This window comes from Apiospora phragmitis (genome assembly GCF_038363925.1).
Source record: "Apiospora phragmitis strain CBS 135458 chromosome Unknown utg000001l:1.0-2902119.0:1.0-2906034.0, whole genome shotgun sequence".
NCBI classification, from domain to species: Eukaryota; Fungi; Ascomycota; class Sordariomycetes; order Amphisphaeriales; family Apiosporaceae; genus Apiospora; species Apiospora phragmitis.
Genome location: NW_027117399.1, coordinates 2,541,181 through 2,555,114, shown reverse-complemented (window position 1 = coordinate 2,555,114; position 13,934 = coordinate 2,541,181). Strand labels below are relative to the sequence as shown.

Sequence of the window (13,934 nt, the reverse complement as noted above, 5' to 3'; positions counted from 1 at the left end):
TTCCCCATTCCCCATTCGGATCATGATTGACAGGAACAAGAGAACAGGCAGAACCAAAGTAGACGGGATAACGTCAAGGCAAAGCAAGATTGCCATGGTCGAATTGCCATGTTTTGGTTCCCAAGGCGATATCCCAAGAGGATGCGAGAAAGCAACGAGGTGTGCAAATTGTCGAGTTCGGATTCTTCATCCGTCTCACCATAGTAGCCGCAGCCTGTGCTGTGCGGTGCTGTGTGCTGTATCTTGTCTCATGCAAGCAAGTCCAGTCACTGCGCCCGGCTATGATAGTGAAGTGGAGCGGGCTATTTGACGCCAGTCCGATTGTCTCTGTGACTGCCTCCTGTTTCCCCCGACGATGTCAAATGAGAGAGGACCAGTATCATGTATGTCCCCCCTCCACGACACGACCCTACCTGCAGCTTGTTCGTCTTAGTGTAGCAATCTCGTCTTCCCTAGATGCGTGACACTACGACTCTTGGGTGATATTAGGTAGTGTTGCGGTCACCGGTTACATTTTGGCGCAAACATTTGTGAGACGGGCGAGTCAGCATTGCATTCTGCAGCCATCGTGACCCATTTGCCTGCAGCATCCCCCAGAGAATCTGAAGCAAGGGCATGTGGTAGGCAACAAATCCAAGATACACGGGTTCCCCAGACTCTCGACCGCCTACAATACCTCAAGGGTCCAGTTCTTCCGGGAGGTTCGAGATTGAGACGTTTCAAGCCTTAGCCACAGGGAACGGACGATTTCAGCGTAAACCTTTCTACATACATAATGGGATAGCCGCGCTTGGCTATTTGATCGACAATTGTTTACATATGAAATTTGGATGGCTAGTGTAGACCAAGGCTTATTTCTCAACGGCTCGTGGGTTTGGGCATTATCGTGAACATTTGTTGCTGCAGGGTGACGAACTTTCGGGAGCCGGGGCAGGTGCGACACTTGTCCGGTTTGGACCGAAGTGAAAAAGGAAAGGAGTTCAAAAGGAAGCCATGACGATATCTTTGGGTTTGACCATCGTAGCCAGTGGCATCGTGGCCTCACCCTTGCCTTGGCTTGGTCCTGTCGGTCTGTTGGTGGGAATTGGCGCTATTGGATTGTAGTAGGGGGGAAAGTGGTACGGTCGAAGACGCACTGCAAGACTGGCGCTGGAGGGGTGGATTCTCTTTTGGGGAAGTGGGAAGTCGGAGTAGAGGAACAATGCAATGGAACGTGAAAAAACCAGAAAAGGCGTGCGTAACCGTTTGGGCCAGTTACGACTACAGTTTCCTGACAAATGAGCCCCACCTTCCTTCGATCGATCAATTTCAACATTCACGATGCAAGAGAGGACTGATGTCGGCTTCTGTGTCGGGGTTTTGGAAGCTGGTAGAAATGAAAATTTGCGTCTACTTGCTCGTCTAACGTCCAGGCGGAAAGGATGAGTCAATGTCCATGGCAACAACAAAGTCGGCATCATGGGCAGATTATACGGGCCAATCTCGCAAACCGACTGCTATCGCCAGGAAATAAATGCCTCTCGGCCTCTGTCAGCTGTCGGTTGCCTGATGCAGAGTGGCTTGTGGCAGGATCCGGGTGGTGAGATGGTACCATCTCGCGCCGTAAAAGCCACTGACTTTGAGGTGAAGGGCCGTTAATTCAGTGGTGCTCGGGCTTGGGGGCTGGACTGCAGTCTGACACACCCCAAAGCACCCCAGCACAGCAACCTGGCAACCCCAGTCACCGCCCAGACGAGCCAGAAGAAGCTAACGGGGGGTTGCCAAGGATGATCAAAGGCAGATAGTTCGGTAGCATTGCGTTGCATTGACGACAAGCCCACCATGTACCTGTAGTCCGTAGCTGCATCAACTGTTTTTGCAAGCCCGAAAAGCACTCACCACTCGCTGACGGAATGAGCGGGCGTCTATTATTGGCCTGGTTTTGGCTTGCTGGCCAATGAGACGAGACATCCTGCCCCAACCTTCCACCCCCAGCACCCAACGGCACCGACTAATCAGACCCCTCCTTCCTCTGGTACTTGCATTCACTTGCATCATTGTGGATTCCTCCTGCTCTCACTCACTATTCACTCGGGACTGCCTTGCCCACCACGAACACACCCCTGCCTGCCCGCCCATCGATCCCCTAGATCCGTCATCAGTCAGGGTGTCAGTTACTCGATTGTCTTCACATCGATCGTGCCGTCTGTGAATATAAATCTCCCCATTCCCACCTTTCTATCCATTCACTCCGCTGACTTCATATTCTCCACCTCGCCTTCGACATCCAACAATCTACCCACTTCTCACATTTGATCGTCTCTATACAAATCCACTGAGAGTTTGATTATTTATACTACCTCACTTTCTCTCTCTTGACACTTCCATCAACCATCAACCAACATTGTCAACTTGAGCTTCGTACTTTAAGCTCATACAAGGTCTCCGCTCAACTTCCTACACTCTACACAACCACAAAACCATTCATCAGCCTCCACCATGCTTGCTGCTCACAAGAAGGCTGTTCACTTCGGCTCCGGCAACATTGGCCGTGGCTTCGTTGCTTGCTTTCTCCACGAGTCTGGTTACGATGTCATCTTCGCTGATGTTATGGACGACCTGGTCAACAAACTGAACGCAACACCCTCATACAAGGTCATCGAAGTCGGTACCGAGGGCACCGACGTCAAGACAATCACCAACTACCGTGCCATCAACTCCAAGTACAACGAGGAGGAGCTCGTCGACGAGATTGCCACTGCTGATGTTGTCACCTGTTCCGTCGGCCCCAACATCCTCAAGTTCATCGCCCCCGTCATTGCCAAGGGTATCGACAAGCGATCCCACGACCTTCAGCCTTTGGCTGTGATTGCCTGCGAAAACGCCATCGGCGCCACCGATACCCTCGCGGGCCACATCAAGGACCCCAAGAACACCCCCGAGCACCGCCTCGAGGACCACCACGTCCGCGCTGCCTACGCCAACTCCGCTATTGACCGTATTGTCCCGGCTCAAAAGGAGGATGCCGGCCTCGATGTGACACTTGAGAAGTTCTACGAGTGGGTCGTCGAGAGCACTCCCTTCGACAGCCACGCCATCCCCACCATCGACGGCATCAAGTGGGTCGATAACCTGTTGCCCTACATCGAGCGCAAGCTGTTCACCGTCAACACTGGCCACGCCACCGCTGCCTACCACGGCTACAACAGGCAGAAGGAGACCGTCGATGATGCTCTTCGCGACAAGGAGATCAAGGCCATTGTGTCTGCTGCTCTCTCTGAGACCAGCAAGCTGATCGTCGAGAAGCACGGCATTCCTGCAGACGAGCAGGAGGCTTACAAGCAAAAGATCATCATGCGTATCAGCAACCCTCATTTGGCCGACAAGGTCGAGCGTGTTGGCCGTGCCCCCATGCGAAAGCTCAGTCGAAAGGAGCGCTTCATCTCTCCCGCTGCTGAGCTGGCCGAGAAGGGCTACCCCATCGACGCTCTGCTTAGTGCTGCTGAGATGGCTTTCCGTTTCCAGGATATTGAGGGTGATGACGAGAGCAAGGAGCTTGCCAAGATCATGGCCGAGAACGATGCCCACGGTGTTGTCACCCAGGTCTGCGGTCTGACTACCTCGGACAAGCTGTATCCGCACGTCGTCAAGATCGTGGAAAAGGTCCAGGCCGACAGTCAAGATTGAATTACGGAGCGCCTCTAGTAGAGCTGTGGTTGTGGACATTTCTTTTTAATCCCACAAACAGAACCACCTTTCCTACTGCTCCACCTTCGATTCTTCGATTCTACCTTTTCATCCATAACGACTTTACGGCATTTGGTTTTTGCGATTCTTGCACCGGCGCTTGTTCAGCGAGGCGTGCGTGCGAATTATGTTATTAAGGGAATCAGGAAGGGCATGGACAACGGCGTTTGCGGTTTATGATACCTATGAAAGACAAGATCCTCGATTTGTCTTCTAGGCACTCGGGCCTAGCATTTTTACAGGTCCCTACGGTACTACGGTTCTCGTGTATATAGATTCGGCTAAAAGGGCTTCTGCACTCGCCCCGGGATGCGTGGCGGCCCTCATCAAAATTGAAACGATAACAAAACCTTCAAGTGTCATTTGTCGTGATGTGACTAAGTATTGTGAAGCAATATACACTCATTAGTTCGTTTCTATAACACTGCTCGCGAGTTTTTTTTTTTTTTTTTTTTGAAAACTTTTTGGGCTGTGAACGATTTTGCCTTTTTTACATGCGGCGGGATGCTTTCCGTAGTCGCTTGTTACATGTATTAATTCCGCGATGAACACTGTTGGTTTAGTCTAATGGGAATGATCGACTGATAATGTAGCCCAACACTCATGTCCTCGAACTACCGTGGTACACTCCTGGCTGTATGATTCAATTAGACAAGCCTTACTTACCACTGCTTGGTCGCTTGTTTGGGTGATGTAGTAGTTCTTCAACCAGTTATTATATCAATAATACATCGGTACGTCTGTTCTTGGTCTGCTCCGGGCCTCGAAAGGGGGTAGGGTAATTAGAGGGAGAGGGAGAGGGAGAGGGAGAGGGAGAGAGAGAGAGAGAGAGAGAGAGAGAGAGAGAGAGAGAGAGAGAGAAGACAGCAACGAAGCAACCTGCTTACTCCCCATCTGACGACGTCCTTGCTCGTTTTCTTGTCTAGTGCGACGGCGTACAGACATGGCGAAGTAGAACCTCCTGCTCCGATTATCTAGGTAGATACAGCCAGCCATTATCATGTCACCATGATGAGCCAACGAACCATGCCCAGTAGAATCATCGACGGCTGCTCGAATCTCTAGCACTCACGTTAGGGGTCCTTCATCATCTCAATCGCATCTACGTGATGACATTCTAGAACATTCGCTTTTTATTCATTCGTTCTGGGAACACAAACTGAGAGAACAGCCTGAACAGGAGCAAAAGACCATGAACTCCGTCATCCATGTCTTCAAGGTCGTCTTAAATTTCTAGATCAATGCTTGTTTTTTGCCTAAACGCTATATGCGAACAGCAGACCTCGAGCCCGGAATAGAGCACTACCACCATAGCCTAGTCCGTTCTTTTCCCGTCCTTCCTCTCTATACTGCATCATCGTTTAACGAATCGGCTTCCTATTCCTCATCTTCCTCCTCCTCCTCCTCCTCCTCTTCTTGCTCAGGCTCTTCAGGGGCCTCGACAGCCTTCTTCGTGCCATTGACAGCGACAGCAGCCCCGCCATTCTTCTCCAGCGTCAGCCACTCATCCCACTCGGGGAACAGCTCCTGGTCCTCCGTCGGCGCGCCAATCATCTTGGCCACGCGGCCCTTCTTGTTCTTCTCGAGGCTCTCCTTCCACTTAGCCACGCACGCGGGCGCCGCGCTGGGCTTGTACGTCTGCGCGAACAGGACGGCCTCGGTGAAGCGGCCTGTCTTGGTCAGGATGTCGATGCAGCCGTCGAGGTTGCCCACCCGCCAGTGACACGTGAAAGCGACGTTGTGCGCTGCGGCTTCCTCGGCCTGCTGGGCCAGCGACGCCAGGCCCTTCTGATCGTTGATGCTCGTGTAGATCAGGAGCAGGGACCCGAGGTCCTTGGCGTTCGTGAAGCAGTCGATCGCCAGAGGGAACTGCCAGCCCGCAAGGGCGGCGTCGCCGACCGTCTTCCACTTGTGGTCGACATCGGCCTGCTTGGCCAGTTCCAAGGCGACCTCCAGCTGGTTTAGGCTCAACGCAAGCTCAAACTTGTGCTCTGGGTCCGTCGCCACGTCAAGAGCCATTTCCTTGTGGCCTTGACCCTCGAGGAAACGAGCAATCTTGTTCATCTCGTTCTCGGGAATACTGGACAAAAGCTCGCTAGCAGCGTCCATTTCCTCGCGCAGTACCAAAGTCTGATACTCCAAGACGGGTAATGACAGGGCGAAGGAAGTGACGTTGACATCCTTGTCGGCAAGGTAGATCCTCGAGTCCCTCTGGATGTAGCCCAAGATATACATGCCCTGGTCGAAGTGTGACACGGTGTAGGTTTGATCTCCAACCAAGTAGTTCAAGCGGTTCGTGCTGTTGGTGTAGATGAAGCAGTCGCCAATCCATTCACCTGTCCGCACAGACTCGGAGATGTCGGTGATAACGTCAAAGGCGGCCTCGACTCCATCCTCCTCTTCCTGGCCCGCTTGGACAGCTTCGACATAGGCTTCTCGCGAAAACCTCAGGACGTAGCAGGTATCCTCGCAAGCCAAGGCGACCAGCTCGCCGCTGTCGGACCAGTAGACCTGCTTGGGCTCAACCTCAATGCGACGCACAAGGCCGCCAGTTGCCCAGTCGTAAAAGGAGACTCCACCCTGGCCCTTGACACCCAGCAGGACGCCTCCAGTCAAACCATCAGCCGCGAATGGGATGTCGAGTCCTCCTGTCTTCTCAACAAAGTTCTTGTAGACCTTGACGCTAGTGGCCGACTCGCGAATAGCGAAATCGTTGCTGTTGTCCTTGGACGCCCAGACGAAGTCCAGAGCAGAACCGAAGGCCTTGTTTCTCCAGGCCAGCGCAGTGTAGATAATGTATTCGCCATCGCCACATACTGAGACAAATCGGCCGTTCGGGGAGTGGATGAGGGTTTGAGGGTAGACTTCGCAGGTCCCAAGATCCTTGGTGGGGAGAGTAATGGGGGCATTGTCCTTGAGCGATGCGTCGCCGCCCTTGATAATTGAGGAGACAACTTCGTTGTGTCGGGCCCAAATCAACTTTCCGGATCCATCCATGGACACGGCCGGCTCTTCGCGACCAAGTTTGACGACAACAGCGCCATCGTCGAAACCAACGGCGACTCCTTGTTTGCCCTTCTGGTAAGCGACACACCATGCGCGCTCCAGGCCGTAGTTGAGACTTTGTTCGAATCTATATGTGTTTGCGTGCCATATCCTGATGGTGCCATCTTCTGAACCCGAAATGATGATCTGTAATGCAATGCGCGGTCAGACTAGCCGGCCTTGCTCCATAGAGAGGCGGGCGTTTTTTACTTACCGGGAGCTCTGGGTGGTACATGGCAAAAGAAACGTTGTTAGTGTGGCCCTCGAGCGTGGCGATCAGGGACTTGGTAGTATAATCCCAGACCTTAACCGTCCTATCGTCCGAGGTGGTGAGCAGGTACGGCTTGTCGGAGTGGGGGTAGTAATCGACGGCATTGACACCCTTGGCCTCGTGGGCCTCGAGGGTGAAGTTGGCTGTGGAAGAACCCAAGCTCCAGATCTTAACGGTTCGGTCCAAGCAGGCGGAGGCGAAGGTGTTGGTGTCCTTGGGGTTGATGGCCAGTCCCATGACATAGTGGCTGTGGCCCTCGAAGATCTGAACACACTTCCAGCCCTTCTCCCAGTCCCAAAGCTTGATTGTCATGTCATCGGAGGCCGTCAGGATGAAGGGCTGCGTCGGGTGCACGGCGATGGCTCGGATGTAGTCGGGGTGGGCCTCGAAGGAGGTGATCTTCTCGGAGGTGTTGTAGTTGTAGACGCGGAGCTGGAAGTCGTCGCTGCCGCAGACGATCCAGTTCTTGCGCGCCACGAATCGGCCGGCGCGGACGGGGACATCGGTGAGCTCGAAGGTCTTGACGACCTGCTGGGTCTCGTAAGACCAGATGTAGACATGGCCCGAGTACAGGGTGGTAAGGATCCAGGGCTCTTGGGGGTGGAAGTCGATGCCCTTCACACGTTCGCTGCGCGCGAAGAGCTGTCGCTTGACGTCCAGACGCATTGTGGCGGCTGGCGCAGAGTAATTGCGCGGCGATTCTTCAAGTTGGATATGAGGCAGCTGGGGGGTCGGTGTGTTTCGTGGAGCTGGTGGTTTGAATAGGGATTACGAGGCCAGCTTATTATCCTCCAAGACGCATCGAAAAAAGCCCAGGCCTTCGGAGAGCTTTACTGCGAGGCCGAATGCGTCAAACGTGAAGTCGTCTTTCGGTTGATCGTGATCGTACGTGGGAGGGAGAAAAGGAGGGAGCTGCGCTGGCCAGCATTCAGTACAATTAATTATTGGGTGCAGCGCAATTGATTGATTGAAGCCAGCTGCAATTAGTTGGAGACACGTTGAATTGAGCAAGCCCGCTGGCCAAGTCCAGCCAACCTGGCCCCCCGTGCCTGCCAATTCTGCCCCACACCAGATAAACCTCAATTGGCAGCCTTGTCTTATCACTATCAGTCCCTGTGGCTGGCGCTCAATTGCGGTTTGACCAGGTGATAAGCCACACTACTCCAAACCAGAGGTACAGGTACATATTAGGACCCGAGCTGGGCTGCTATCCATCGTCCATGTCATCAAGTTTGCCTCTGAATTTCCAATCAATTACATATCCTATGCGGAATACCTAAAGTTACCTTATCTCGATTTCCGATCAACTAGCATTGAATCAACCCAAAAGCCGAAGAAGAATAACATAGCACACAGATGGATTCCCATCCAAAGTGCCAGACATGCCTTGATCTTGATGCGCCAAAATCGATATTGCCTGGCTCCTTGGGTGGTATCACTCTGCTTAACGATATAGGACAGTTGGAGAACTCTGCAAGTTCAGGCTGCCTTTCCTGTCAGATTCTACTCCGTGCGGTGCAAGCATTTTGGGCCGACTTATCCCCTGAACAAGGAGTGAGACTCCATCTTCAACGGGATAGAACTCCCGAGGTCAATTTGCGATCTCGTGATCGGGAAGTCGAGGTTTACACCTCGAGAGGTGAGTCAAGCCGACAGCATACATGCCATGGCGCTTAAGTGAATCACAGAATGGGACCACGGCGAACGGCATACCTGGCCCAGGTGGCTCAAACCGATAAGCCTTGGGATACCATATCGTCCTGAGACGAGCAAATCTGCAGCTTCCGAAGAAGCTTTTCGCTTCCTGGAAACATGTCTCAGAACCTGTGTTGGGACAGACGGAAAGGCTAGCCATGAACATCACTGTTTCACTGGTTCGTATGTACCGACAAGACTGGTCGAGATCTGCGGCAATGAAACCTTTCGAATCGTTCAACTTCCACCCGACAGTGGAATACGCTACACAGCCTTAAGTTATTGCTGGGGCCGAGGATCTTCGCTTAAGGCTACGAAATTCAACATTGACAACCTAGCGCGAGAACATAGCCTCTCCGACTTACCGGCGGTGTTAAGAGACGCTATTCATATCACTCGCAGGCTAGGAGTTAGTTATATCTGGATCGATGCATTGTGTATCCTACAAGATGATGCCTCAGACTGGGAGGTAGAGTCTTCCTCCATGGGTTCCATCTACAAAGATGCATACCTGACCATCGCTGCATCGGCATCGCCCGATGCGCACGTCCCGTTCCTGGACCGCCAGTTCAACACCAGCTCGGTTCATCTGCAGCTAGAAACCCCCGAAGGCTCTGATCTCCATATCAAGGCTCGCAAACGTCCTGCTTGCGGTGTCCACTCTTCGTACAACGCTGCCGATCCCTGGAGACGCCGAGCATGGACTCTCCAGGAACAACTTTTGGCAACACGCTTGATTTCCTTTTCGACAAATGAGCTGCAGTGGAGATGTAAAACCAATCCAAGATGTGAATGCGGCGATTTGAAGGATACGGTAGAATCAGAGTTCCCAAGGAGTACCCTTTTCCCGGAGACTCACCCAAATGCTTTCTGGCATAACGTCGTGCTCCAGTATTCGGGCAGGGACTTGACTATCTCCACCGATAAACTGCCTGCTATCTCAGGGCTTGCGAGATGGTATCAACTTGAAGGTATCCAAGACGTATACCTAGCAGGCCTGTGGAAAACCTCCCTTGTGAGCGATATGTGTTGGCACAGGGGTGGGGGAGACTTCAACGGGGAACTTCCTTGGGTCCTGCCGCCTGCATATCGGGCTCCTTCTTTCTCTGTAAGTGTTGGTCTCATATTTCTGACTGCATAATATCGATTGCTTGGGACTTAGAGCTTCTAGAACCGGATGCCCAAGCATCTTATTTCAAGGGCATTTGAGACTCCTTAGCCTCACCTTGACAAATTATGTCTAATATGAGACTGCGCAGTGGGCTTCTCTTGATGAACAAGTCGGTTATTGGTATATCGAATACGAAAATATTGCGCTGTATCCTAAAGCACAGATCCTGCAAGCGAAGGTCTACCACACCGGTGAAAATTCGTACGGCACCGTCGATGATGGCTTCTTGGTCATTGAAGCTGAGGTCCTGCCCACGATACTAGAACGTCAGATCGACTCCTCAAGAATGGAAAACGCATACATGCTCAATTTGCTGGGTAGAGAGCTACCATTCAGGGCAGACGTTGATATTGACGTTGTGGCCACTTTGCCATACCAAACTTCACGGAATACCTTTGGAATTAGGGCAGGTTCACAGAATTATTTTCCGGTAGAGAGCCGCACGCAGGGCCTGTCGTTTACACGTCTCACACACGGGTCCCCACAGTGCAATGCTTGGGTGTTACATCTTGCGAGTCTCGAGGATAACGGTTACGACTTTCGACGATTTTCACTTGTGCTGGGGAAATCGCTTCGGAGGCCGGGAGCATACGAGCGCTTGGGACTGCTTATTCAGGACTTAGACTGGGGATCCGACACCCGTTACGCTGCGCTTGGCAAGCGAGAAACCATAACGATCGTTTAATGGACCATGAGCTTACTATGCTGGGGTTTGAGTGGACGCTTCGTTTTATAGACGGGCTGAGAGCAGGAATTCTTTCGTTTCTTCTATTAGATTTCTAGCTTGGAATTATATCAGAGTTGTCGAAGGACCAATTCAATAAATCTTACTACCATATCCTATGGTAACAAGTTCAGTCCTACATGAGGTCTGCAAAATTGACCTTGGAGGTACTCTGCTAGGTCTCGAAACCTAGCGAGCTCGAAGTCCTGGGTAAATGCCCACCGTATCTGATCGGGCAGTTAGAACATGTCAGCATCCTCCATGGCCAAGTTCGTTGATTTTGATCTTATGCTTCTCTTTCAGACTGCAAATCTCATCTCCAGAGAGGAAAGATTACCTGGATGTGCGGGATGGTGGTCAGCGCCTGATCCGGTAACAACTTGCATGGAGAGTAATCCTGCACGGCCTCGCTGCCTCCTTTTCCTCCAAGCTGGTGGCTATCCCCTGTTTCGACTTAAACTTGGTTCAATAAACAATACTTTTTTTTCAGTTTTGCTGTGGAAGGGGGAATATCACTGTAATATCTCTTCTGTACAGAAACTCTAGGTGCTAGCCGCTTAAGTGCCCGTGCAACCAGAGTATTTGGCAGAAAACGTGGCGCCAAGTGCAAATCGTTCATCCTCTTCCGGAGGACCCGAGTACGGCCGGCTGGCCCCGCCAATAAGCCCATATATCCTTCTATGGCCCTTTCATGGCCTGGACCTACGCAAAGTCTGCATTCCCTAAACGCCTTCTTTTCAGTCCATGCCTGGAATTTTCCGCACGCCAAGCGTCTCAGACATCATGGCCAACCCAGGGGTAATTACCAAGTGTCTATTCCGACTAGTATCTGGAACGCCGGCCCCAAGCTGCGGCTGCTCACATCTGTGGGAGTTCGCTCTTGATAACGGGCGAAGAGCGTTCATAATTAAATACTATATGTAATATTGTCTGGATTACAAGTGGGGTGGTGTTGATGACAAGGGCGAACAGAATAGCCCAGCTGGAAATTGCCAACCCCCTTGCGCGTTGGAATTGAACGATATAGAGGCAAACCGCCTAGTCGTGAGCACATACTGGTATTTAGAAGCTGGTCTTCGAGGGTTGTGACTGGTCGTGTGGCATTGCCACGCCACGCGGCGATATGTTGTAGAGCCGGCTCGACCGAGTGATGCCGCACCATCCACACCATCCATGGCTCTTGGTCTAGTGTCAGCTCTACCTGCAGTCGAAACATGTCCCCGTAAGCTGTTCATAGCCAGAGGGTGACCAAGGTACGACTCTCACCGTCTGACTAAGCTGCCAAAGGAATTGGATGGTGGTGTGGTGGGGGCTGATCAAACGGTATATGACCTCAGCGACCCCCTGCTTTCTCGCACTCATACTCTCTTCCTAGCCAGTACAGAGTGAAATATGAGATATCTGCTAGGATTAACTCTCACCTCTCTTGTCGTCGCAACCACCAGCAACTGAGACGCCATATTGCTGCTCCGCCATGGATCAGCCCGACCAGAATGGAGCAGGATCTCTACAGTCACTAACGGCGTTCAAGGTATACTACCTCATCTTGGACATGCAAAATACCACGTTTCCTGGCTTACTGACTCCAACCAGGGCGTCATCTGGGGTCTCTTTGCCCTCTGTTTCGTCACACTGAGTGCCCGGGCAAGCATCCGATTCGTCTGCTTCCGCAAGCTGTTCGCGGAGGACTACCTAATGATCGTGGTTCTGGGCATGGTGCTGGCCAACGCCATACTCTGCCAGATCCGGATGGACCTGGTGTACCTGATCGACGCGGTCGGCAACGGCGACATTCCCCCGCCCTCCGACTTCAACGAAGCCATGCCCAAGGCCTTGCACGCGGTCCTCGCCAACCTGCTGCTCTGCATCCTGGGGATCTGGGCGGTCAAGTACAACTTCCTCATGTTCTTTTACCGGCTCGGCTCCAACATCCGGCTGTTCCGGATGGGCTTGTGGGTGGTCGTCGGAATAACCACGGCATGCCTCGCGGTCGTGGTTGGCACGACAGATTACCCCTGTACAACAAGTTCTATAGAGTTCTTGACGACGAACTGTTCCACCGAGGAGGGCATCGGAAGGGAGACGAGCAGTACAATCATAAACTGCAGCCTCGACATATTTACCGACGTTTTGAGTAAGACATCATCCAATGATTCAAGTAGGGTCCATCACAGTTGTTTTAACCATGTTTACCAACCTTTTGGCAGTCATCATTTTCCCCATTGCCCTTCTCTGGAGGGTTCGCATCCCTCTTCGCAAGAAGATCGTGTTAGCATGTTTCTTCGGGATGATCCTACTCACCGTTGCCATCACACTTGTTCGGGCAACAGTCCGTCACGGAAGGGTGGCGTCAATCAACACCCAGGCCCAGAACATGGACTGGGTTTGGTTTTGGTTCACAATTGAGTTCGTCACCGGTGAGTAAAATCCTGAGCGTATCTCCCACACTATCTTCTCCCCACAAGACGGGCGCTCATCATCATTCATCCAGCCTTCTTTGTTGCCTGCACGTCTTCTTTCCGCTCCTTGTTTGTGCAGATGGACCGGTCGAGGAATGGAAGCCCCTTAGGGAACGAAGCAAACGCTGCCCGACGCCCTTCGACGCCCAGGAGTCCCAAGCGCAGGCGTTGGGATTCCCTTCTGGACACGGTCCTCAGCCTAGAAGGGGGTGGCAGAAACGATGGCGAGGGGCATTTGCTGGACTCGGAGCCTCCTTCTTATCCAATGAGCGTGGACACTCCGCACGAAACCAGGTGGTCGGGATAGAGCAAAGCGGAAACGGACCGTACTGGGTCCATTGAGAACTCAGCCTACACGCCACCGGGAAAGCATGAGGCAGGACAAAGACCATGTATGGACAATCTGTAGCAATGAGTTGTATTTGTATGGTGTGATTTTAATTCATCCGTATGTACTGGGTGAGGGGCTGAGGCTATTATATTGATGACAAGTAATAGAGTATGGATATTCTGGCTGCCTACGAGGTTTTAAACATTTTCAAGTTGCTCAGGCAGGCCGTACTGGCCAGAAGAATTGGAAAATTGAGTTCGGGGCCATGGTTTGTATGTGACAATACAGGGACATCATAATCAGCCACCACCATAAAGTTCAAGTACATTTATTATGTGATGGATGTTAAAGACCATAGATTCGGAATACATATTATGATTCCCACCTACATTTTTTGAACTCCTATGTGAGGTAGATGTAATCGGGGCTTCTCGTAACAATGAACGTTCCTCCATACTTTGCTTGTGATACTGGAGTGATTGTGAGATTCCAATTATAAACTGTGTATTCAC

General features: G+C 52.0%; 4 protein-coding genes across 4 annotated transcripts; 3 read left to right on the top strand and 1 right to left on the bottom strand.

The window, feature by feature from the left end:
- Nucleotides 1-2,478: 2,478 nt before the first annotated feature.
- PG994_000779 (mannitol dehydrogenase domain-containing protein) lies at nt 2,479-3,666 on the top strand (the record flags this gene model as incomplete). The annotated part of the gene is made up of 1 exon (XM_066852188.1): nt 2,479-3,666. The coding sequence occupies one exon, from the start codon at nt 2,479-2,481 to the stop codon at nt 3,664-3,666; it is 1,188 nt and encodes a 395-aa protein (XP_066722820.1).
- A 1,437-nt stretch (nt 3,667-5,103) lies between these two features.
- PG994_000778 (coatomer wd associated region) lies at nt 5,104-7,708 on the bottom strand (the record flags this gene model as incomplete). Its single annotated transcript, XM_066852187.1, has 2 exons — nt 5,104-6,918; nt 6,986-7,708. The coding sequence occupies 2 exons, from the start codon at nt 7,706-7,708 to the stop codon at nt 5,104-5,106; spliced, it is 2,538 nt and encodes an 845-aa protein (XP_066722819.1).
- Nucleotides 7,709-8,398: 690 nt separating this feature from the next.
- On the top strand, nt 8,399-10,593 carry PG994_000777 (heterokaryon incompatibility protein-domain-containing protein; the record flags this gene model as incomplete). Its single annotated transcript, XM_066852186.1, has 3 exons — nt 8,399-8,681; nt 8,731-9,845; nt 9,997-10,593. 3 exons carry the CDS (start codon nt 8,399-8,401, stop codon nt 10,591-10,593), a joined length of 1,995 nt encoding a protein of 664 aa, XP_066722818.1.
- A 1,513-nt stretch (nt 10,594-12,106) lies between these two features.
- On the top strand, nt 12,107-13,057 carry PG994_000776 (uncharacterized protein; the record flags this gene model as incomplete). Its single annotated transcript, XM_066852185.1, has 3 exons — nt 12,107-12,163; nt 12,226-12,766; nt 12,963-13,057. The coding sequence occupies 3 exons, from the start codon at nt 12,107-12,109 to the stop codon at nt 13,055-13,057; spliced, it is 693 nt and encodes a 230-aa protein (XP_066722817.1).
- Between the last annotated feature and the right edge of the window lie 877 nt (nt 13,058-13,934).